A 26318-nucleotide genomic window follows, 5' to 3' on the forward strand; every position below is an offset into this window, starting at 1 on the left:
CCTGTGTCCTTAACACTTTGTGTTAAGCAGTCACATGGGATGGCCATGTGTTTGAAACTGAATGTATCAAGTGATGAATTAATGTGAGTGGCATTCTGGATACTGGAAGCAGTGTTGGAATTGTTTATAACTGGGTGTGTACTCAAATTATAAGATAGCAGTAAAAAACATGATGTGTCAGTAATAAACTTGTATATAAAGTTCTATTAAAGTCATAATTATGTGCTTTACCTGCCATTATACTTCTGCAGTGAAGCAAAGAAGAGCATGAGGATGATGCTGTGGCTAGCAGTGTGTGTTGCAGGGATCTTACTGCTCAACATAACAGGTAAAATCTGACACATCTACAGCATAAATAATAGAAATAATAGGTCTATTTTATTTTTATTGTTGCTTATGAAAACTCATATACCAATGAAAAATCTCGTGATTTGTTATGAATGTTCGTTTACTGTTTTAACCATCAGTCACAGAGTGATTTATATTTTTACTAACAAAAACTTTAATGGTACTGAAGAAGTGTGTATTGCTGAAAACAGTGTAGATATTAATCCAAACCCCATAATGTTTCATCATTTTACAGTAAAAGTAAGTGTTTTGTTCCATTATATTTTATATATGTAATAATATTTTTACCCTATGGTAATGTAACTTATAGTTAATCAAATAACAGGTTTTTACTGCAGTGTGCTTTCATTCTTTTCCATTTGACTACTTTATACTTCTATTGAGTCCTTCAAAGCGTCAGTCCCCATCCACAGTATAATGTAAGATGACAGTACTGTACATCATTCAGAATTTCTCTTTTTGTGTTCCTCAAAAGAAAGAAAGTCACACAGGTTTAGAATGATGAGAAAACAATGACAATTTTTACATTATTACTAGGAGTGAACGAAGCTTTTAACAATGCTGATGTGAATGTGAAATATTGATTGCAGTCTAATCAAACCAGTTAATCAAGTTTGTAATTTTAAATATGTCTAATCTGTTTAGTTTCTAATTATTTAATTTTCTTATTTATTTGTTTATTTTTTCTCAATATAGGCTCACTCTGCCAGTTAGATGGTAAGTTTCTGCTCTCTTAATGACCATACAAATGCATGTTCAATAAGAAATAAATGTAGAATTCGATTTTATCAGTTCAAAATTGATTAGCTCTTATGACAGGCGTTAGTAGAGGAGGGGTTTCAAATGAGGAGCAAGTTATTACATTTCAATAAAATATTACAAAAACACTACCAATATTTATGTTGATCTTTTCTCCCACAATGAATCCCCACAACTTTTTTTTCTTATCAGTGTGTGGTCAACCCTCCCTTAAACCCAAGATTGTTGGAGGGCAAGGTGCAGTTGAAGGGTCTTGGCCCTGGCAAGCAAGCATTAATTATGCTTCAACTGGAGGTCTTCTGTGTGGTGGGAGTCTGATCAATAAAGACTGGGTTCTGTCTGCAGCTCAATGCTTCCAGAAGTATGACGTGGCATAACATTGCATATATAGATCGATAAACAGTGGTATTAAGACTGATGGTTTTTTTTTTACAGCACCTTCCTATCGAGCATAAAAATCTACCTAGGACGTCATCGGCGAATAGGCGAAAACCCACATGAGATATCCAGAAATGTGATTCAAATTATCAACCATCCTAAATATGACCCAGATTTGATGGACAATGACATAGCACTGTCAACTGGTCTCTTCTTCTGTTACTTTCAATGATTATATTAGTCCAATTTGTCTGGCAGCTGCTGGCAGTACATTTGGTGAGGGTACTGAGAGCTGGATCACTGGATGGGGAACACTTAGTTCTGAAGGTGAGAGCAACTTCAGCTGAACGCATGTCCAAGATTATAAAACTGAGTAACAGGCTAAAGACTGCAGCCACTGGCGTCAGTCGCTAGTGTGCCTCTTGAGATCAAATGAGTAAAGTTTACCTGCACAGCACCTGCCCGCTGGCCTCCGTTACACTAACATTTTGATAATCTCATATTCTACTATAAATAACTTGGCAAGTACATGTCAACTTATTCTACTAACCCTAACTTAACAGCCTACTCTAATGTCTATATTGTGTTTTTAAAACGCTAGGCATGCATTTACAGACTTTGTAATAGTCGCAGAGGAAAAACTGCCCATCAAACACTAAATTGTGCTCTAACTTTAATTTGCCCTCCTTAGTAAATCTGGCCCTATGTGTTCTAAAATCAGCTCAAATGATCAAACATGTTTGTTTTCCTCTGACCAGAAGCTGAAAAATCTATAAAAATCTAAATAAATAAATATAAAACGTAGAAGTGAGGAAAAATGGTGGATAAACAGAACATTACCATCCATTGGTGCAGGCACTATTATACTGCAGATTGCTACAGTTATCTTTCCTGCTGTGAAAGGACCTTAAAACTGTCTTTTTATATTGATTTATATGCAACAGGCAACAATTTTCCAACTGTACTGCAGGAGGTGATGATACCAGTGGTCAGCAACAAATCTTGTAATTCTGCTTATTCAAACTCAATTACTGACAACATGATACACTGTAAATCCTGATAAGTTCAGCTTACTTAAAAAAACTTTGGAAACCGATTGCCTTATTTTGTTAAAGCAAACTTAAAGGTAAAACTAAAGTTAATTTAATTATCAGTTTAAAGTAAAGAAAGCAAATTCTTACAGAGTAAATTAACTAATAAATATCAAGTTAGTTTAATGTCATTTCTAGTTAACATACTCCAGGACATTTACTAATCTTACTTAAGATTTAATAGTAAGATTACTCTGTTAATTCTATTTAACTAACAGTGTTATTTTGTGTTGTGCAAACATCTTAAATGCAATTATTCTCAACATGGATTTAATCTGCCATTTTAAGCTATGGGAACTTAAAACATTTCGTGCAATCGGTTTCCACATTTTCTTTAAGTAAACTGAACGTATTTTTATTAGTTCAACCAGCATGAAATGAACTTAACACAAGTTTGAAATTCTCAACAGTTTATTTTTGTAAAAAACATCTAGAAAACTTTAAGAATATCACAATAATAAAAATTTTAAAACATCTGTGTTCTTAAAATACTCTTTACAGACTTCTTGACTAAACAACACTTTGTTGTCATAACATTATTTGGACCTACTGGAACACTTAAACAATAGAGCATTTTCAGAATGACATGCAAACAGAACAGCAAAAATAAAATACAGGCCTGTAAAACCCATCCATGACAATTCTTCCCTCCATGATTGCCTTTATTGCATCCACAATGAGGGCATGTCCTCTGGTAGAACTGTGAGCAGGTCTACAACTGCTTGACTGAAGTCTGCATCCACATCCTAAGTAGAGAAATAAAATAGGTACAGTGTGAATTTCTTCATTTCAATACTGGAAATGTTCTAAAAGCATACATTGACAAGGAACTTTTAATGCTGTTAATTTATAAGCAAATTGATTCATATTGATGACCAGAGTGACTTTACGATGATCTGTGCAAACATCAAGTACAAGGAAATGTAATTAAGCTTTAAATTATGATCACCAAAGAGAGATGACGAGATTTATAGTGTGATAGTGACATTTCACAATACATGATTGAAATCAAAGAGCAAAAGTGTAAATTATCATTTGTGTCAACTATTACTGCACACCTTGTCTTGAAAGTCTTGGAATATTACACACAAGTTCCATGGACTACATTTCATTGTTTTCAACATTATAGATGTGAATTTACAGATCTTTTTTTTTTTTTTTTTTTTTTTACAATATGCTAAGAATTTAGAGCATTTTCTCTCTTGCTATGGAGTGATGGATCACACCCATCATTTACATGATTTTATCTTAAAGGGTTTGTTCACCCAAAAATTTAAATTAGCCCATGATTTACTCGCCGTCAAGGCATCCTACATGTATGACTACATTCTTTCAGACCAATCCAATCACAGTAACATTAAAAAAATGTTCTGGCTCTTCCACGCTTTCCATGGCAATGTTTCTGTTCAACAGTTCAAAAGGAGTGCAAGAAAGCACATCCATCCATAATAAAATGTGCCTCACACAGCTCCGGGGGTGAATAAAGGCCTTCTGTAGTGGATCAATGCATTTTTGTAAGAAAAATATACACATTTAAAACGTTATAAACACTTTTCTCTCACTGCCATCTCATACATGCAAGCCTTTCCGGGTGGATGTTGTAGGACGTTTGTGTAGTGCATGCGCTGGTGTAAATATTCTAGTCGAAATGCGAATTTGTTTACAGGAGCAAAGGAAGCAAAGTTTCCTTACTTTAGCAAAAGAAAACCAGTCTCCTCTTGGGTTATATGAAATCCTCTGACATTCTTCTTTATGGATCTTTGTTTTGTACTTCTAATTCGTTACTGGTGTTTCATTTCGCTCTGTCACTAATCACCGGCGCATACGCACGCGTACATCTTACATCGCTGACAAGCTACGCAATATCATGTTCATATTCGCAGATGAACCGCTTTCAATTATGAACGCGATATTGCGTAGCTTGTCAGCGAACTAAGGCTCTGTGTATTAAATTCCGCTCCATCTGAATGCACGTGATGGAGATTTACTACTAATCACAGAACCTGTCGAAGTTCTACTGTCGAGATGCGCATGACAATCACATGTGATTTATCGTGCAGCCCAATATACACCTAGGATGCCTTGAGAGTGAGTAAATCATAGGCTAATTTCCATTTTTGGGTGAACTAGGCTCTTTTTTTCAAAGTGTGTAAAGTGTGTAATGATGTTTGTGATCACTCAACACAATTTCACAAATTTAAAGCATTTACACCAATTTCAGTAATAAACTTTCACAAAAGACAAATATAGCATCTACTGCAAAACTAAAAAAAAAAAAAAAATAATAATAATAATACACAGAACCTTTGACAATTTTTCATAACCTGAACTATATTCATATTGAATAAAACAAAATGATGAGAGCAGAAAATCCAGTGATACCTACGAAACACATCCTGTAAAATTCCTGTGGGTCATCCTCCAGGATGACTGAAAGGCCCTGAAGTACTGCAGTGGAAACATCAGATGACTATGAAAAAATAGAGACAGGCTGAGGATAAAAATCACAAGCAAATCATGATTTAAAGATGACAACTACAGTCAACATGATAAAGCGTTACCTTTTAATGAACTTGATGTGAAATTTAAAATCCTTTTTTTTCTAGAAAATGTCAAAAGTGCAGAGTCTGTGTCCAGTGCTGCGCAGAACTCAGATCCGAGATATGTGACTGAATCCTGCAAAGATCTAAGAACAAACATTGTGTGGCTATTAACATTTTGAAGGACACAATCCATAAACAAACTTTTTGAAAAGGAATAGGGTTTTGAAAATTTTGGAAAAGGAAAAAAAAACTGGTTTTGATGAGGAAAATAAATCTTCCAGTGAAAAGTCATCAAGGGTATTAAATACACATTTGTATTAAATTTACAGTCTTTGAAAGGACACTGACAGCTATTGTTACTTGTCAAACAAATAGGCAAATGGAATAAAATCTGACACATCATCTGGCTCAGTTAAAGAAAAAGTTCACCCAAAAATAAAAATTAGCTATTAATTTACTCACCCTTACGCCACCCAAGATGTTGATGAGTATTTTTCTTCAGCAGAACAGCAAAGAAGATTTTCAGCTGAAAATGTGGCCTTTGGTGATTGATAAAATTTAAGTCAGAGACTGTCCATTTTTGGAGGGAAAAAACATATCAAGGAGCATAAAATTAATACCTGTTGCTCCTGATGATATACTGAGGTTTTATCAAGCAAGAAGATCGGTCTGTGGAAGAAAATGAAATAAACACTTTTAAGTCTCATTTACTGCATTCATCTTACATTTATCTAAGTAGATCCTCTCTGCAAAGTAAACACAAATGTAAAGAATGTCTGTTATGTCACAAACATAGCACTTGTAACAAACATAACCTGAAGCATCTGAACTTACATTTCCACTGCACAGCAGTCATCAACTGGTATTCTAAAATAATAAAAAAGTGTTATCCATTAATCAAAATCAGTGAACACTGAACAAATAAAACCAAATGTATAGAGTGTTTTTTTTTTCTTATGTAATGTAAATGGAAACATCTGGTATTTTAAAACTAAGATCGATAACTTACATTTAAATAAGTTTCAGTGTTATATATACTCTGCTTGAGGAGGTGGGGGTGATGGGTCTGCTGAAGACTCGTTGACAATCTCAGAATGCGTGTTGTTTCTTACTGCCTGCACATTACCGTAATTATCATACTAGGCACGCATACTATTTTCGTCGCAACCAGGTATTTCTAACAAATAATGCTACGGCTTGACCACAGTTTAGCACTCATAGTTGCTTTCAATATCGCCGTGTCAAGTTAAAAAGAGTTATTTTAAAAGAACCCGTCTGAAGATGTAGCGTTCTTTCCCATCCGTTCGTACACTGACCGGATTGCGCGCTCTCTAGCGTGAATGCGGCTGTGTCTCTGAGCTCCTCATTCAAATGTGCCGCGTCCAGAATAACATATCCTACAGCATATGCTAAGCGCTTACGAAATTAAAAACGATCTCCTCGTTTTAAGTGTTTTGTTTACTTCTCACTGAATTTTGAATTCTGCAAAACGTCACATGAAACAACCATCGTTAACATTACTTCTATTCTAGTAACTAACTTATCACTAGCACAAATGGATAACATAGTAATTAATAGACAACCAGGCAGCTAATTTTACAGATATGAAGCGAACATTAACTGGTTTGAACAGAAATCGCTTCAAATAATGTGCAGGGTCAACCCGTGTTTGAGTTCTTTGAATGGGCTAAGATGTTCCACAAGCATCAACAAAGTGCATAAAATCTAACCCTCATAAGGACTAGCATGCAAAAAAATCAGAAAATGAGACTTCAATTAAAAGCTTTTACCTGGATTTTACCGAAGTAGATCCTCTGCAAACACACGTTGAATCCTCAGCCGTTGTGTTTCTGCGACGTGGGGGAGGGGCAATTGTCACCCAGTGCGCATGCGTAACAGCACGACTTGGACATTTTGAGTAATTTTACTTAAATTTCATTAGTTATGGGAACTATCTGTTCTAATATTTCAGCAACAATGAAACATTTTTAGTAAACTCAACATTTTGGTTAAAATAGAGTAAACTTACTAGTATTTTTATAGCAAGGAATACTATTTGGTTTTACAGTGTATGCGCTGGACTAACTGAGGGTGGGAAAGACTCATGTAAGGTAAGACCTCACTCACTGTATACTTACAGATAAAAAGTATATTGGCATGATATAAATGTGAAGTGTTTGTCTACACAGGGAGACGGTGGAGGTCCATTGGTACATAAGAACGGCTCGCATTAGATTCAGTCTGGAATTGCGAGTTTTGGTCTAGGCTGTGGATTACCAAAGTACCCTGGTGTTTACGCCAGAGTGTCCGAATACCAGGACTGGATCAGCTCTCAGATAAGGAGCAACCTGCGTGGATTTGTGGAATTTAAATCTAGTGGATTCAGAAGCTCAACCAGCCTCCCCTTATTTTGCCTTTCACTCACATTTTCCTCCGTTCCGATTATCTTATCTCAATATCAGTTTTGTTAAAGGTTTAGTCCTAATAATCAGTGATGATAATAATTGTTAAGATTAACTGATGAAGATAGATTTTTCACCACTAAAAAAATATGAGTAGAGGTAAACACATCGCTAAATATATAGGAATAATGGTTATTAAACCATAATTGTGACAGATTCAGACCTAGGAGTTTCAATGTGTATTATCTACATAGTCACCTATATTTATTTATAGTTATTTATATCTACATAGATAACTCCCAAGAGCATAGATAGCAGTAGAGTGATTGCTTAAAGAAGACTTGATGTGTATCAATCATGTTTCACATTAATAGAATAAATCATCAGCGTATTAGTAGACTGTCTGCTTAATATCTGCTAACACTTTATTTTGATAGTCTCCCAAATGATATTCTACAGACTAAAGTAATTTTGCACGTAAACATCAACTTACTCTGTTAAACCTAACCTAACCTAACCAACCCCATGTAATCACAAATTAATGAGAGTTCGTTGAAAAGTTACAGTAATAGAATTAGTTAAATGTACTATCGAAAGAAAGTGTTCCCAAAAACTTTGATGTCACATGCAGATAAACTAGACTAAAGGTCAGACTAAAGGTCTGTTCACACCAAGGACAATAACTGTCTTTTGACACACACAAACATGTAAGTAATGTAGGAAAGAGTTTGAATGATAATTGTAAGAGCTTAAATAGTTGAGTTGATCAGTTAACATTTGGCCTAAACTGGAAACACAAATAATATGTGTAAAGTCAGTAATCTTCACTTTGTGCCACTGTAAACTGATATTTTGATGAAGCAACACAAATGCCCTTCAGTCACTTTTGTATTTAAAGTAAATGTAGTTTCACAATAACATTTTGTGTATAAGAATCTGAAATGAACTGGGTAAGCTTGTAACTTAATGTATCTAAAACCTGTACTTGATTTGATCAGTTTTTATGTTGTATCAACAAAATAAACTAGAAATAAAAAGTTTGATTATCTGCTTTATTCCCTGCACAGCTGCTTTCTTCTGCTCTGTTTGTTTGGCTGTCACCACTATCTGAATCAGTCCTGACAAACATAAATATATAAATACTCACCGTTCACTGTGGGTTTGCGTCTGCAGTTCATTTAAAGGCTCCAGACTTGGTTTATATGAAAGTGATAATTGTATAGTGTGAGTTTTTCCCCCCACCCCACATAACGTAATTTAATTTAAATGCTGGAAAATGGGAAACGGAAGGTGATTGCAAATTATTGCTCTGTGTTCATTAGCGCACTTTGTTTTTTTAACATGCCTTCTCTGCAGATTCTATTGTTTTACCCTGATTCCAGACCCATACTTTCAACTGTAAAATGTGATTACTGATCATAAATGTAATAATTTTTCCATAAAGCATGATAAAGAGCTAAATAATCAGAAACATTAACATTTCAGTATTTACTGTGTAACATTTTAAGCTGTGACAACATTTCCACCAGCCAGCACAACAATTTTGTCTCTTAATAGAGCTCTTTTTTAAAATGTAGTACTTGTTTACCAAAGGGAACGACAATGAGCAGGTTTGAGATAAAATATGAAAGATAAAATTTGCAAGAAAGTAATGTTTTTTTAAAAGAAACGTTGATTTTTAAGTGGTTATTTGATATCCACTTCTTCTCCACAGAAGAAACACTTTTTTTGTGAAATGTATTATGTATTATGTATATTATGTATTATCTTCTATAATTAAAAAAACAAAAAAACAAACAAACAAACAAACAAACAAATAAACAACGACAAAACAGTTAAATATCATCCCTCACTGGACTAAGCGGTTTAAAGAAAGTTAAACCGTTAAAGTTAAAGTTATAAGAATTGTACGTTTATTGTCCCAGTACAATTACAGTTCAGAGGAGAATGTGCATATCAGTGTCATGGGAACACACCAAGTCCAAAAACTAATTTGCAAGAGTCATTTGTAACAACATTTTTATATTTTATAATCCTTTATCTTCTATGTTATCATCAAAGCTGATGATGATAATATCATGGATAGACACATGATGTGGTCAATGTACAAAACATCTCTCTGCTTAAACTTACTGGATAAATGAAGCAGTCCTTCCTACTGTAAACATGTCTCTGTCCTTCACAGGCTCCTCAGGCAACCAGGTTTTCCAGCAGTTTCCCGCAACAGTAGCATCACGTTTTGCCTCTGTGCGTCCAGGAGGGTAGAAAGAGAAAGTGAGATTTACTAATTAATTAAATAATTAACTAATACACCTCAATATTAATGTCAATGTCAATATTATTTCACCATGAATAATAAGTCTGTACCTAATAACTTTGACTACACACACTGAATAAACAGAAAGATACTTCACTTTGATTAAAATGTTAATCTTTCCATGTTCACCACTTTATGTAGAATACATTTGTACAGCTCATTTTAAATAGACTCCAAGGATCAGTATGGTTTTAGAGGTGGATCCTGACATTTACCGTTATTATTATCCAACTTTGAACATTCTCTGTTGCTCAGGTTTGATGCCATTATGTCATCTAATGATCCTGGATTCACCGTCTTCTTCAGAACATCCAGATTTGCCATGTTGTAGTCATACATTATCTTATCTCTCTTTTCTCCATCAGATCTATCTGCCTTTGAGTAAATAAAATAAAAAGCTAATAATATTTTTTATTTATCATATGTTATCCGAAACTACACCTTTGTGCTCTGGGAAAGGTTCAAAATAGAAAAATATAATAGTGGTTGTTCCCTTGTGAAATGAGAACATACTTCCACTTTCAGAGACCCACACAGATTGTAGTATATTTCGACTATTTATTGCGACTATTTTTCGTAATTGTACCTTCATATCTCACAATGTGATTCTAATCTAATCTCGTCACTTTCATGTCTTTAACAACGGTAGACAATAGGCTGAGGAACCAATTTATATAACCTTTTACTGTATGTGACTGTTACAGCATGTGTACATTTCAGTGTATTGATTAACCACCTTTTTATGGTTTGTAAACATTCCAAAGCACTCCAAAAATGCGTGTTATCTCAAAGGTGTCAGAATTACTTTTTGTGGCCTATTCCTGATGTCAAACGCCATCCAGTGGCAATGTAATATCCATAGACACATGCACTCAACCACTTACATGGCCACCAAAAATTCCTGACTTCATTTTTATTTGCCTAATTCACCTGTGTTTACAGCTAGTACCTATTCCTAGCAGGGAGACAAATAAATATTTGCTGGAGAAAAAATGTGACAACTAGTCCTGGTCTCCCTTACATGATATTTATAGGATAGTTCAACCAAAATTAAAAATTCTGTCAGTAATTACTCACCTTCATTCCAAACCTGTAAGACCATCGCGCATCTTCAAAACACATATTAAGAGATTTTTGATGAAATCCGAGAACTCTCTGGCCCTGCAAAGACAGCAAGGGTCCTGCCACATTTAAATGTATTTCAAATGTTCGATGTGTTGATGTTCTTGGTACCTTTCTGGACCTTGAACATGGTAGGACCCTCATGCCCTACACCACATACACCCACAGAAACACACACTTTCCCCTGTTGCATTACAGTTACTTATATGTCAATATACTTATCTGGAGTGTGTTTGTGTGTGACTGTACTATCAATTACCATCATAAATTAGCATATTAATTCAACACATTTTTGTACCTCTTTCACATGTTCTCTTCCAGAGTTTTATGTAGCAGAGCAAATCACTGAAAGACTAAATCCAGATCACATCACACAGTAATAAAAGTTCACTTCTGGGATACACAGAACTTACTCAAAATAATTAAAAATAATAAAGTTATAAAATACTTTTGCCAGTTGCTATATGCATTTCATAATTACATTAACAATGAAACCAAAAATATCAAACGGATAAAACGGAAAACAACATAATGCAGGAATACATATACAATTAATAACATGAGAAAACTTTAGCTCTTTAAAATGGCCACTAAAGAAAAATAAACAATGTATAGGCAAAAAATTTTAAAGGATGTACAGTGGTGGCCAAAATTATTAGAACAGTAGTGTTTTCACCAGCTAAAAATGGTTTTAAGTCAGTTATTTCTATCTTTTGCTGTATTGTCTCAGTAGGAAATATCAGTTTACATTTCCAAACATTCATTTTGCCATTAATTGTAATAATCCAGTGAGATTTTTGTTTGCACACAGTGCTCCACACTGAGGTCTGATCTCATCATAATCCAGTCTGTCTGTATCTAAATACATGTATAGGTGTGCTTTGTTGTTACAGCTGATGTCCACAGGACATTTTAAAACCTGAGTCATATATGTCTTGTTCAACTCTCAAAAGAACACCTGTAATTGTGTGCATGTGACCTTAAATTTTAGTGCTGTTTTGATGTATTGTAGCTACCTTTGTGGGGACTTGTTTTTATACTGACCTAACTATATTTTCTATCCACTATACCTCTAAATGTACCAGATGCCCTGACATTAGGAGGATAGCTACTAAATACTAAGTGATGTTTCAGATAATATTTTTAATAATTAATTTTTCTCACAGATGTCAGGTTTTACTATACTTGTGGGGAAATTTGGTACTCACAATGTAGGCAAAAACCCACACCAACACACCCACACACAGTACTTTAACACACAGTACTTTAAAAAGGTATTTGTTTATATTAAAAACACAATCAAAAAACAGTTGTATTAAAAGTAGCATAATTAATAACCATGGCAAAGTACATACATTTGCAATACATGCAAATATTCAGATACCACTATTTAGAGTAAATATCAGATACCACTATTTAGAGTAAATATTTAGAGTAACCTTATAGAAAGAGGACAATACTTTCAATAATCCTGTTTTTAAACATAATAGTATACAATCTATGGCAAGATAATGTTAACTTCAGAAGAACATGGAATCAGAATTCTGTATTTTTTAGACTACTTTGTAACATTCAAATAAACCTTAAACATGCCATAGTCCTGCTGCAGAGAGGCACGTGGACTGCAAATGTGGCCAGAGCAATAAACTGTCTGAAATGTAAAAGGCCTATACCAGTGCTACAGGGAGACATGAATGACAGCAGATGAACATCCTTGTAGTGGCAAACCACTTCTATCCATGTGTCCCCCAAGAAGTGCCTCAGAACTTGCAAGTGGCTTGGTGGAAGAGTGGGTTTCATCTTACAGCAAGAACTGGCAAATCTCGTGAAGTCCATGAGGATAAGACGCACTGTAGTACTTAAAGCAAGATACTCACTGGAACCTAACCTTCTAACATTATTCATGTCAGAGCATAAATCTAGTGCAGATATCAGTGTTACAATAAAACGCATTTAGACTCATATTTCTTCCTCAGTTCATCAACCTCTCTTTGATGTTTATCTTCCATTTTTTTCATTTTTTTCTTCAGATTTTTCTCTTTTTGCTTTGAGAGTTCACTCAGCACCCTATACTCATTTTCATGCTTTAGCTTCAGCTCCTGCATCTCTAAATCATGCTTTAACATGAGAGCCTGAAAGTCTTTCTTATATTTCTCTCTAAATTCATTGAATTCTTCTGCATGTTTTCTGGCCTCATCTTCATACTTTCTCGTCATTTCTTTTAATTTTCTTTCATGTTCTTCCTCCATTTCTTTTCGTTCTCTCTCTTCCTGTTCACGTCTGGCTTTATCTTCTCTCTTCCTCTTCTCCTCCTCCTCTTTACGCTCTCGTTCAAATGCTTCTTCGAGCTTTCTCAGTTTCTCTCTCTCTTCCTTCCTCCTTGCCTTCTCCTCTTTCACTCTTTTATCCCACTCCTCCGTCCATGATTTTTCCCATTCTTCTTTTTGTTTTATCATCTCTGTTTTACTGTTCTCATACTCTTTCTCTATTCTCTCTCTTTCTTTAAGCTCCTTCTCAATCCTCTCATTCTCTTTTTCTTCTCTTTCTCTTTTTTCTTGTTCAAATTCTTCAATCATTTTCTTTTCTTTCAGCTCCCATTCACTCCTCTCCTCTTTAAGTCTCTTCTGGTATCCTTCCTCATGTTTCCTCTTTAGTCTGTTTTTATGAAGTTCTTCCATTTCTTTCCTCTCTCTCTCATACTTCTCTCTATATTCCTGATCTCTCTTCTGTTGCTCTTTCTCTAGTTTAATCCGTTTCTCTTCTAATTCTTGTTGTTTCCTGTTCCATTCCTCCTGTTTCCCCTCCTCTTCAATTCTTCTCTTCTCTTCGTCTTTTTGTCTTTCTCTCTTCTCCTTCTCTTCTTGTTCATCTCTTCTCTTAAGTTCATTTCGCAAGAACTCTTCCTTGAGTCTGAGTTCTTCCTCCTTTACCTCCCTCTCCCTCTCCATTAACTCTCTTTGTTCTGCTATTCTCCTCATCATCTCTACCATCTCCATCTCATGTTTTTCACGCAAACGTTTGTTCTCTCTTTCCATCTCTTCTTTTTTGTTCTGTAAAATTCTTTCCATTTCTTGTTTTATGGCAGCTTCTACTTCTTCAAACATCTCATTGGTGTAACATCCTCCTCCATTCTTTTCAACCATACTGTTTATTTTTTCTAGCAAGTCAGTGATTTGTTTAGAATCGTCTGGTTTTGTATTGTCAATCACATGATATCTTCCTCCACAATCTCCGATCAGCTTCTTCATATTTGAATCTGTATCTTCCAGACAGCTCTCAATTGTCTTATCTTGCAGCTGATCACCATGGGTAAATATTATGATGCTAAACAGTCCAGCGTTCCTCCCAAAAGTTTCCTTGATCAGGTTCAGAGTTTCCATTTCTTCCTTGGTGAGTCTTCCGATTCTAAGCACCAGCAGGAACACATGAGGTCCTGGAGAGAGGAGACTGATGCACTTTAGTATCTCTTGCTTCAAATCATCTGTTTGGATGTGCGTGTCAAACAGACCTGGAGTATCAACAACAGTGACTGGATGTCCGTTAACAAACCCCTCTTCCTTCTGACATGAGGATGTCACTGATTTAAAACTGGCTTGAGATTTAAAGGCCTTTCTGTTGAGTATAGTGTTTCCTGTGGCACTCTTCCCATTTCCGGTTTTTCCAATAAGCACAATCCTCACACAGTTTGTGCTTGATCTCTCACTCTCAGCTAGGGTGCAGAGAAAGAGAAATACACACATTACATTATTATTTATTTTATTGTTTATTATTATTTTTACAAGCATAAGCATATATTAAATATGACTCAAAACCTCACCAGAAGTAAAAAGAGGTACAAAACAGTATTTCATTATAATTACAGAGATTAAAAAAATCAGTTGTACTAGTGGGAAAGTCATTGTAGTAAAAATACAGCCAAATGTAAAAATATAATTGATATTTGCATAAAATATATTACTTTTATTTAAACTTTTAGATATTAATATTCAGACTAAATGACATCTTACCTTTTTGATTCATCTTATTTAATGCTGTGATTTTTTCCCCCATTTCTTCAATTTTGGCCTCCAGTTCAATTATTTTCTTCATCTGTGCTTGCAGAAATGTTACATACGAATAACAAGTAACTGTATAGATCTTCTGCAGCAGTTCTGGGATCTGTGTACTATCAGGTCTTTGGTTAATACTGAGTATGTAATATTTGTCCCCACATTGCTTCAATAAATTCTGAATGTCTCTGTTTACATGTAGAAATTCAGTGACAGCCTTATCCTGCCTGCGCCCTTGATATATGAACATGATCATCAAACAATCCCAGAACTTCCCATCAGCTGTGTCAAATATGTCACTGAATAATTTAAGTTCTCCTTTATCATTATCAGTGAGAGGTTTGACAGGAAGGACCAGGAGAAATGTGTTTATGTTAAATGAACATAGGGACAGAGCACGGTGTGTCTCATGTACAACTTCCTCCTGAGACAGAGACGTTTTGTATAGCTTTGGCATTTCAACCAGGGTGACCTTGTGTCCACATATCACACCATCTCTCATGACACATTCATGATGGGTTTCAGATTCAGGCACTTCTGCAGACTCAGTGAGGCCCAGTATTGTGTTCACTGCTAAAGTCTTTTCAGCACTGTTACTTCCAAAAAGCACCAGATTGAGAACAGACACTAAAATAAACAAGGTCATGGTTAGTTGTGTTACTTCCACTTAATTATTCAAATTGTAAGTACAAATTTATCAAATTAATACAAATTTTAACATTTTAATTTCAAACAAAGACAGTATTTAGATCCTTCAGGAGTTTACAATGTTCAGTGGAACAGATTTCCAAAAAAAGCACTTACATCTTGTATTAGAAATTCATCATAACAGCTTGTGGACTTTCATTTTAGAGATTTTAATTTTATATTTATTTTATTTTATTTAAAATACATTTCACATCTACCATTATGATATTATTTACATTGTAAAAGCAAGTTATTATTTCCGCTTTTCCAGGAAGTAATGTGGCTTTTAAAGGAGAAGTCCACTTCCAGAACAACAATTTACAAATAATTTACTCACCCCCTTGTCGTCCAAGATGTTCATGTCTTTCTGTCTTCAGTCGTGAAGAAATTATGGTTTTTGAATAAAGCATTTCAGGATTTTTCTCCATATAATGGACTTCATTGGTGTCCTGATTTTAAACTTCAAAAATGTAGTTTAAATGCAGCTTCAAAGGGCTCTAAATGATCCCAGCCAAGGAAGAAGGGTCTTATCTAGTGAAACAATCAGTCATTTTTTTCGGAAAATAAAAATTTGTATACTTTCAGCACAAAAGCTCATGTAGCACTAGCTTTGGAATGCGCGTCCATGACACTATGTACTGTTGAATCATGTCGAAAGGTCACGTGGAAGGTAGGCGGAACTACAGACCCAGTGTTTACAAAGCGAACGCGTAAAGACTAAGGTAGTGCCAGTAAGTCAAACGCTGTTTACAAACAAAAAGGTACAACAATATCGGACGATTCTGAAGTTGTAGGAGAAAATAAAAACATTTTTCGCCATACGCTACCTTTTTGAGCCGGAGTAAACATACGATGAACTTAGACGTGATTCGTAGCATCGTGGACACGCATTCCAGAGCCTGTGCTAAATGAGCTTTTGTGCTGGAACAACATACCAGAATGAATGATATCATAGTCACTGGCTTGGAGATAAAATCACGTTCATATGCCCGGGCGGTGACGACGTTGAATGAAGGGGAGACAAGCGAGCAGGACGATACATCGGTGGAGCAACAGGTGACGGCATTCCTTCACTCAAAGGGGATTGAGTTGGATAGGAGTAACATTGAGGCATGTCATTCACTCTCACGGAGACTTAAAACGGATAGACCAGCCATAATTGTTCGCTTTGCTAATAAGAAGCATAAAACTGAGTTGTTGAAACAGGGAAGACAATTGAAGGGCACGGATGTGTATTTGAATGAACACTTGACTAAGAAAAATGCTGACATTGCCAGAAAGGCCCGACTCCTCAGACGACAGAAGAAAATACAATCAACATGGACTACAAATTGTAAAATATTTATTAAGCTGAATAGAATGCCAGAACAAGCCAAAGTGTTAGTCATTAGGGAGTTGGAGGAGTTAGATAAATATAAATGAGTCAAATGAGTGCAAGGTAATGCAGTATACCCAGTAGTCAATAAAAATAAACAATAAAAATTACAACTATGTCAAGTCCAGAAGATAAGCAGTCGTTTACATCTGGACTAGAAAATTTTGCATATACGGAGTATAAAATGCAGGATATTGAAAATAACATCGATCCTGTAAACAATTTATTTATGAATATTAAAAACAGTTGTACTTATTATACAGGCGAGCAATTCAATATAACTTTCCAATTAGAATGTAATATATAAATTATCCACTTTAATAGTAGAAGTTTATATGCCAACTTCCAAAGTATTATAGAATATTTGAGACAATTTAAGAATTATTTCAATATCATAGCAATATCGGAGACTTGGATTAATACTGAGAAAGGTGTGGATTTTGTGATTGATAGTTATGAATTAAATTATAAAAATAGAATGAATAGAAGTGGAGGAGGAGTGATGATATATGTGGACAATAGAACGAAGTATAAGGTGGTGGAGAACATGACAGAAGTCGTTGATGATTTGTTGGAATGTATTACTGTTGAAATCCGTATGGAAAGGACAAAAAAATATTATAGTGAGTTGTATATATAGAACTCCTGGTTCAAATATTGAAATATTTAATGAGTGGATAGAATTTTTTTTTTTACAAAAACAGTACAAAAGACCATGTTTATATGTGGAGATTTTAACATTGATTTACTGAATCCAAAAATGCATAAAAGGACAGAAGATTTCATAAATATAATGTATAGTATGGGTTTATATCCAGCAATCTCCAGACCAAGTAGAATCACATGTCACAGTGCTATATTGATAGACAATATATTTACAAATATTATGGAGAATAACATAGAAAGTGGCTCATTATATAGTGATCTTAGTGATCATTTACCTGTTTTTATTGTCTACCACTGTAAGCATAGGAATCTTAAAGAAAAAAGTAAGTTCAAGTATAAAAGAATAAGATCCTTAGAAAATATAAATGCATTTAAGAAGGAATTACTTAGACAAAATTGGAAAATAGTATATGAAGAAGATGATATTGATAAAGCATATAATGGATTCTTAAAGATTTTAACATCATTGTATGGAAAAAAAATTGTCCTGTTAAACAATACATTGATACAAAAGGGCAAAGAAATAATCCATGGATTACGAAGGGTTTATTAAATGCTTGCAAGAAGAAAAATACACTTTACAGACAATTTATCAACTCTCGTACTCCAGAAGCAGAGAATAAATATAAAAAGTATAAAAATAAATTAATTAATATTATGAGAATATGTAAGACGGAATACTATAATAAAAAATTAGATTATAATAAAAATAATATGAAAGGTTTGTGGAATGTATTAAATAATATTATTAGAAATGGAGTTGAGAATAATATATGTTACCCAGAGTATTATATTGATAATGATAGCATAATAAATAATAGGGAAGATGTGGTTAATGGATTCAATAAATTCTTTGTAAACGTGGGACCAGATTTGGTAAAAACAATAGATGATTTAGAAACAATAGAAGAGGTGGATGATCTTCTGGATCGAAATTCAAGCTCTATTTTTCTTAGAGCAGTGGACTGAGAGGAGATAATAGATATTGTAAGAAAATGTAAAAGTAAATCCTCTCTTGATTGGAATAATATTGATATGATTATAATAAAAAAAGTTATTGAAGCGATTGTGGATCCATTAACTTACATCTTTAATTTGTCTTTTCAATCTGGTAAATTTCCAAATAAAATGAAAGTTGCAAAAATAATACCATTATATAAAAATGGGGATAGACATTACTTTACAAATTATAGACCTGTTTCTATACTCCCCCAGTTCTCCAAAGTTCTTGAAAAACTTTTTATAGAAAGACGTGATAATTTTATTGAAACACATAATCTTCTAGTTGAGAGTCAATATGGATTTCGGACAAATAGATCAACATCTTTAGCATTAATGGAATTAGTTGAGGAAATTACAAATGGTATAGATAAAAAGAAACATGTAGTAGGAATTTTCAAAAATTTAAAGAAAGCTTTTGATACAATAAATCACAATATTTTATTACAAAAACTAGAGAGATATGGTATTAGAGAGGTGGGTTTGGACTGGGTGAGTAGTTATCTGACAAACAGGAAGAAATTGTAGATTTTAACAGGAATAAATCTGTATATATGAACATAACTTGTGGTGTACCTCACGGATCAGTTTTAGGTCCAAAATTGTTTATAATGTATATTAATTATATGTGTAGAGTATCAAATATATTAAAATTTATTTTATTTGCAAATGATACAAATATTTTCTGTTCTGGTGATAATTTACAACAGCTTCTGAAGGTGATGACAATTGAAATGAATAAATTAAAACATTGGTTTGATGTAAATAAATTGTCATTAAATATAAGTAAAACTATGATTATGTTATTTGGAAGATATAAAATAAATCCTCAGATTGAATTGAAAATTGATAATAAAAATATAGAAAGAGTATATGAAAATAAGTTTCTTGGTGTAATTTTAGATTATAAGTTATGTTGGAAACCTCAAATAAAGTATGTTAAAGCAAAATTGGCTAAGACTATAGCTATTTTGAATAAAGCAAGATATATTTTGGATAATAAATCAATGCATATTTTGTATAATACATTTATACTACCGTATTTGAGTTATTGTGTAGAGATTTGGGGAAATACCTACAAGAGCAATTTACAACCAATATGTATATTACAAAAGAGAGCAATCAGAATTATTAATAATGTTGGATATCTGGAACAGACAAATATATTATTTTTAAAGTCAAATATATTGAAGTTTATTGATTTGGTTAAATTTAAAACTGCAGAAGTTATGTTCAAAGCAAAAAATGTTTTTGGAAAGGCAGGGTGGGTATAATTTGAGGGAAGAGTTAGACTTTAAAAATACTAAAATAGGAACAACCTTAAAAAGTATGTGTATCTCTGTCTGTGGGGTGCAGCTGTGGAATGGTTTGGAGCATGTGTTGAAGCATTGTGTAAACATTAAACAGTTTAAAACATTGTATAAAACCATTTTACTTAAAGGATATGTGGATATATACAGGTGATTGTGAGGGTTGTGGGGGTTAAAAGGTGGATTGTATGAGAATGGGTGATTTGGTTGTTTTGGGAAGAAATTATTTGGTTGGTGTTTAGTTTTTGTGGAATTGTTCTCTTACAAAGATATTGGTATAATTAAAAATATAAGGGAACGTTTTGGAATTGTATAGGGGGTGGGAATAAATAAGCTTTAGCTTCATCCCACTCCTTTTCGAACATTTTTTTGTAATGCATGAAGTTTTTGGGATGTTTTTTGTGGGCGTGGCAACACATGTATATATGTGTATTAGTTTGTTTTAAATTATGTTTTGTTCGAAATAAAATGAAAATTAAATTAAATGAAAATCGGGGCACCAATAAAGTCCATTATATGGAGAAAAATCCTGAAATGCTTTATTCAAAAACCATAATTTCTTTACGACCGAAGACAGAAAGACATGAACATCTTGGATGACAAGGGGGTGAGTAAATTATTTGTAAATTGTTGTTCTGGAAGTGGACTTCTTCTTTAAGAGAGTAAAGAAATTCTGGTTATGATGAAAGATTTAATACCATGAAAATAATAATCACTTACTTTCTTTGTCTTTTGTACTCTGGGATGATGATTGCACAAGTGATCCAATTTTGTGTTTAACATCTGATGCTTGGAGATAACAACATACAATATCATTAAAATAGCATTAAAATAGCATTCAAAAATTGAATATGAGGCTAAATAAAAAAACTAATGACACAGTGATTTAAAAATGAATATGGAGCAAATGTCTTATTTATGTAACTTACAAAATCCTTTCAGGCTGAGATGATTCCATTCATTCTCCTTCGCCAAGTTCTTGATTTTTTCAAATAGGTCAGTGACTAAACTGTGTTGACCTGTGAATATTCTGTTTAATTTGTGACACCTCCATTTTTCTTTAAATACATTTTGAAGTTTTTTCTCCTTAGCAATACTGATTTTTTTTTCTCCCTCCATCACCAGTACCATAGTATGATTCATTATGTGCTCTGACCAGGAGCTCATGGTGTTTCTCATATATTTTATCTTCTCAATGGAAGTATCCGGTTGCAGAATTAGCAGAAGTACATGTGGGCCTGGAGCAGACATGGCCTCACAATATTTTAGTGCCTGAGTAACTTCATCTGCAGGAACATCTCTGTTAAACAGATTTGGTGTGATGACCACAGATATGTTTTGATCCTCAATCTGTCCTCTGCCTGTTTTAGCACATTGATGAAGTGGGAGAGAAGCTTCTGTTTCAAATTCATTTCTTCTCAAGAGCAAGTTTCCTACTGAATTTTTATTATTAGCCCAGTCTTCTCCCAACAACCAAATCCTTAATTCAGATACTGAAGAAAAAAAAAAAAATAAATAAATAAAATTTATATATATATATATATATATATATATATATATATCAGCATCAATGTGTTATGATAGATCAGTGTTTCCAAATCCTGGTCCTGGGGAACCCACATCACTGCATGATTTTTATGTCTGTCTTTGGCCTGGGACACAAATTTTAAATCCATGGAAGATCACAGATATGAAGACAGTTTTAACTGATTTTTAGCCTCATAATCCTCTGAATGCACACACTATGATTCAACCAGACCGCAAGACCACACAGTTGACTGCAGGAACGATGAACAGAGAAAAATATATGGAGGACAATCAACGTTGTCAGCAGGCTCTCCTCGCGTGCAATCTGTGAAACATCAGGTAGGCGATGCTTGCTCACTCTCACTGGCTATCCCAGATATCACATCAGAGGCAGCCCGATCAGATGTTCTAGATTTATGATTTCAAGCTCCATCTTGATTGGGAGCAGTTAAATAATCCTAATGACACCAGAAAACGTTTGCGACAAGCCTCAAATTTTAGACACTTCATGTTTTGTTCCATTCATGCAATAAAACGCATGTCCACTGCATGGGCAATGCAGGCAAAATTACAATTTGAAATCAATCAGAGCTACAGAAATGCACTGTAATTTTTACAAATAAAGTTTAATATTATGAGAAGTCTACTTTCTACAACCTTTATATCCTGCAGTCATGGTGAAATTAGGTTCTTCCCATCTAAAAAACAAGAATCGAAAAAGAATCGAAAACAACGGTGAAGAATCACTTCATGGAATCAAATCCCATCGATTCCAAAACCAGGAATCGGAACAGCCCTAATGATCTAATCAGCTGAATCAGGTGTGTTTGATTAAGGTGACATCTAAAAATGTGTGGTGGGTTTTCCAGGATCAGGATTAGGAAACACTGTGATAGATCACGTCTTAATGAGTAATTTGTTTAAACCAGGGCCGTCAAACTCAGTTCCTGGAGGGCCGCAGCCCTTCAGAGCTTTGTTCCAACCTTGCTCCAACAAGCATACTATACAGTTTTCAATTAAGCCTGAAGGACTTGATTAGTTGGATTCATTTTAAATCCATTTCATGGCCATGTTACACTTACTGTTTGGAGGTGGTGTCATGCTGCGTCTTCTCTTTCTTGATTTCCGGCTTTCTGCACTAGATGGGGCTGTTAATTATTTACAAAAACTGGTTAAATCTAAAACACAGCAACCCCAAGTGAAAGTACTCCTAAGCATATTAAAATTTATTTGAAATTCAGATCTATTTTGCACTTACTTGAAGTGCATTAAAAAGGTATTGAGGTGCATAATGTATTTTTTAAAAGTATACTAGAAGTGCTTTGGTAATAAATAAACGCTTAGTTACACTTTTAAGAAATATGCTAAACCACAAGCATACTCTTTGTGACATTTTAGTGTATTTACAGAAAACATACTTATTTTACTTATACTTAAAGAACATTTTATGTTTACTTTAAGTACATAACACAATGATTCAGCTTTTAGTATGTTTAAAGTATATGTGTCTTCTTTATAACCAGATTTAGACCTACTGAAATATATTTTAAATATTTATGTAATGAACATGTGCCTCAGCCTGCTTTTCAAAAGATAAATATGTTGGAAAAACATTTTTAACATTTTAATGTTATAATGTTTTATATATATATATATATATATATATATATATAACATTAAATTTAAGGAAGTGACATGTTTAGATGTAGGTTTAAAATAACACACAACCAAAATGTAATGCAACATTTCATGGAAGATAGGGTAGAATTATTTTTCAAGATCACATTTAAATCAGTTTTTATCAGTAAAGCAGTGGAATTTTAAATTAGCTGTTTGACAAAGATACACAATAGGACTATAAGGAAGAGTCATCATGATTTAATTTGCTTTAACCTAGATTGAACAAAGTCCAAAAGAAATATGTAATATTTAAAATTACGTTACATTACAGAAGCATAAATAAAAATTAATTGCATAATAGTTTTAAACGCCCATGTACAATATATTACAATATATTACAAATATTCAGAATCATACTCACCTTCTTGAGATGCCATTTGAAGGATTGCTAGACTTTGTACTGTGAAGCTAGACTTTGTACTTGCAAGACACTTGTGGACATTCCCAGTGCTGTCGCTCTATTGTTATTGGTAGATTTCACATCTGGAAATATTTTTAGAAAATTCAATCACAAACTATATATTGCCAGTAAAATATATATTTCTAATTTAACTAGGATAATAAAAGTTGCATTCAGCTGTTGGAGAGTGTTGTTATATAAACTAAATTTAAACAATTCTTAACAAGAAGTGTAAAAGTGTACTTTAAATGAAATGTAATGAAGTACAACTAAAATACACTAAAGGTACATGAAGTGGTTCAATTTCAACACAACAAAATATATAAAAATAAACAATACAAACAAAAACAGAAACATAGATGTGAAAGTGCACTATCCAAATTTAATTTGTTATAATTCATGAATGAATACATTTTGTAATATGATTTTGAAGTCCCATTTCCATGGTAATACAATGCCTGATTTTAAAATGGCTTTTACATGATGAATTTTGAGGTTTCAAGCTTTCACATGATTTATAATTTCTGATGATTTCTAAAATGTGATAGGGAAAAAGGCAACAAAAAAGACATTATGAAAAAGATCAGAACGATGTAGTTATGAGATTTTTGAGGTGCACTCTTGTTACAAATTAATCTATTACTGTTTCTACATAATTTGCAACAAAAAACAGTGGTAAAATTTCTATTTAGTAATCTTAAACCTTACCAACGATATATAGTTTGTCATGATTAGATTAGGATTTATTTGTAAGTGAAGTAAGCTTATAGTAAAGTAAACCCACTGAGGGGACAGGTGACAGTTAAAAGGTTAAACACATAGTTTAGTAAGTTGTAAAAATTATTTTAAGCAACAAATGCACAACCACAACCATTGTGTCTCTCGACGTGATTTTACTTAAAATCAAACTATGACCCTCCGTTTATACTACTACTTATAAAGTGCAACTTGGATCTCTGTAAATTACTTCCCACAAATATTAGCCTTCAGCACTATTTGAGTGACCATGCAATGTAGCAAAAATACACAAATTTATTCCATAGAAGATAAACAGAAGGAATCAAAGACAAATCAAAGTCTCATAAATAAACTTTTTCCTTCAAATATAGTGCTTATGTGACTCTTTTTTCTCTTTTACACAAACACACTCAAAGGGTTAAACTTCTATACAGATATCAAGATATCTGGAAGTGATATCAAGAAGTGCTTTTCACTGAATCACACTTCTGAATTAAACTAGTTCTTTTCTCTTCAGAAGTACAAATCTGTCTCCAATAAGTGTAAACCAATATAACATTGTACTTTGGAAGCCTTAAGATAGAAATAAAGTATGTAAACAAGCTGTAGTTTAGTTATACATACAAATGTAACCTTTTACTGATATACTCTCAATGAATCACAGTATTAAACCATCATATTGTTCAGAAATTGAAAACCAACTTAATGTGCGCCCACCTTACTCACTCACACACACAACATAAACCCCCCGTTGCAGGCCTGAAAGGTCGCTGGAGTGCGTTGAGGCCAAGTGAAACGTAAAATGGGAGCTTTGCTCTCTAAGAGCACAAATAAACAAACAAATGTACCTGAATGAACTTGAAAGAATTCAAGGATCCCGTCACCCGTCAGATCGGTCCACGTGAGGCTGTGATCCGTCAGCAAGTTCCATGACACTCCTGCAAAGCCAGAGGAAGTCCTAACCACTCGGCCATTAGGAGCTATATCTGGATTTCCTCAATGCACTTCACATCAAGCGTTAAACCGGCATTTCTTCCGAATCCCGTCACGTTGACTTCACAATAGAATACTACACTGGTTAACACTCAAACAATACAGTTCTGACAACAGTTTTCACACATACAGTGACGCATTTTCTGTTCTCATGCTGACAACATCACCTACACACTTCTTTTTCCAACTCTCCTCTCTCTGTTGACTGACAACCTCACTGGCCAGTCACAGTTGCACCACTTGACATTAGGCGGGATTAAGTCATTTTTTAACCAACAACATTAAATGGACCTTTATCTCACTTCCTATATCCGGTAAGCGAAGCAGTGTATCCCCACTTCCTGTCCCACTTCCTTAAAAACTAATGGGAGAATCCTCTCTTTCCTTTCTTTCGCCGGTGTTACTGCAGTGTGTTTGGCTGCTTTTATTCTAAACAATGACACACTGCCTCAGTTTTCACGATTTCCTGACACAACACGGATGAGATGTGTGGGATGAATAGGCTGTTTGCACATGACGTCATTGCTGTGGCGCGAAATGCAGCTGGAGGGTAGGAAGTGATATTTCTCCATAGGAATCACTAGCAGAAACTCAAAAATGCCTATGTTTTGCGTTGTTTATGGATGCTCAAATCGGTCAAACCGAGAAACCACAAAATATCTTTTATCATGTATGAAGATTTGCTTTTCATAAGGGTGAAAAGGCTAGAATTGACTGAAAAGCGCAGGAGAAAGTGGCTTGTAAACCTCCGTCTGTGGTCAGGAGGAGAGTCGGACAATGCTTGTGTGTGCAAATGGTTAAGAAAAGACATAATAATATGTTAAGATATTAATAAAGAAATATATAAATATATACAGGGTGAGACAATGAGAATTCATCTAATGCTAAACGGCACATGTAGACACAATGTAAGATTTTATATTTGTAGTTCCGA

The 26318-nt window shown here is 34.0% G+C and overlaps 1 protein-coding gene, 1 long non-coding RNA gene and 1 pseudogene across 4 annotated transcripts; 1 reads left to right on the top strand and 2 right to left on the bottom strand.

The window, feature by feature from the left end:
* Positions 1 to 273: 273 nt before the first annotated feature.
* LOC127158980 (trypsin-like) lies at positions 274 to 10169 on the top strand (annotated as a pseudogene).
* On the bottom strand, positions 3178 to 7179 carry LOC127163202 (uncharacterized). The gene is made up of 7 exons (XR_007827461.1): positions 6910 to 7179; positions 5954 to 5986; positions 5740 to 5788; positions 5582 to 5658; positions 5138 to 5262; positions 4963 to 5046; positions 3178 to 3322 (listed from the first exon to the last, which is right to left on the bottom strand). It is a non-coding gene; the product is annotated as an uncharacterized LOC127163202 (long non-coding RNA).
* A 2101-nt stretch (positions 10170 to 12270) lies between the features above and the next one.
* LOC127155811 (GTPase IMAP family member 8-like) lies at positions 12271 to 25578 on the bottom strand. 3 transcript variants are annotated; one of them, XM_051098331.1, is made up of 8 exons: positions 25240 to 25578; positions 23615 to 23736; positions 22656 to 22721; positions 20976 to 21539; positions 20767 to 20835; positions 14968 to 15636; positions 14469 to 14669; positions 12271 to 14393 (listed from the first exon to the last, which is right to left on the bottom strand). In XM_051098331.1, the coding sequence occupies exons 2-8, from the start codon at positions 23628 to 23630 to the stop codon at positions 12898 to 12900; spliced, it is 3081 nt and encodes a 1026-aa protein (XP_050954288.1). In that variant the 5' UTR covers positions 23631 to 23736; positions 25240 to 25578; the 3' UTR covers positions 12271 to 12897. The 3 variants fall into 3 exon arrangements, with proteins under 3 accessions (XP_050954288.1, XP_050954280.1, XP_050954297.1); XM_051098323.1 differs by having other exon boundaries at positions 12271 to 14669; XM_051098340.1 differs by lacking the exons at positions 20767 to 20835; positions 20976 to 21539; positions 22656 to 22721; positions 23615 to 23736; positions 25240 to 25578 and adding an exon at positions 16034 to 16111 and having other exon boundaries at positions 12271 to 14669.
* Positions 25579 to 26318: the final 740 nt, after the last annotated feature.

This window comes from Labeo rohita, chromosome 3, assembly GCF_022985175.1.
Source record: "Labeo rohita strain BAU-BD-2019 chromosome 3, IGBB_LRoh.1.0, whole genome shotgun sequence".
Taxonomy (NCBI): Eukaryota; Metazoa; Chordata; class Actinopteri; order Cypriniformes; family Cyprinidae; genus Labeo; species Labeo rohita.

Excerpts from the sequence above, each read along its gene's own strand:
- LOC127155811 (XM_051098323.1), bottom strand. Across the intron at positions 21,540-22,655 it reads CATGACACCACCTCCAAACA|TATCTGAATTAAGGATTTGG; the intron begins GTAAGTGTAACA and ends TTTTTTCTTCAG. Across the intron at positions 20,836-20,975 it reads TCTCAGCCTGAAAGGATTTT|CATCAGATGTTAAACACAAA; the intron begins GTAAGTTACATA and ends GTTATCTCCAAG.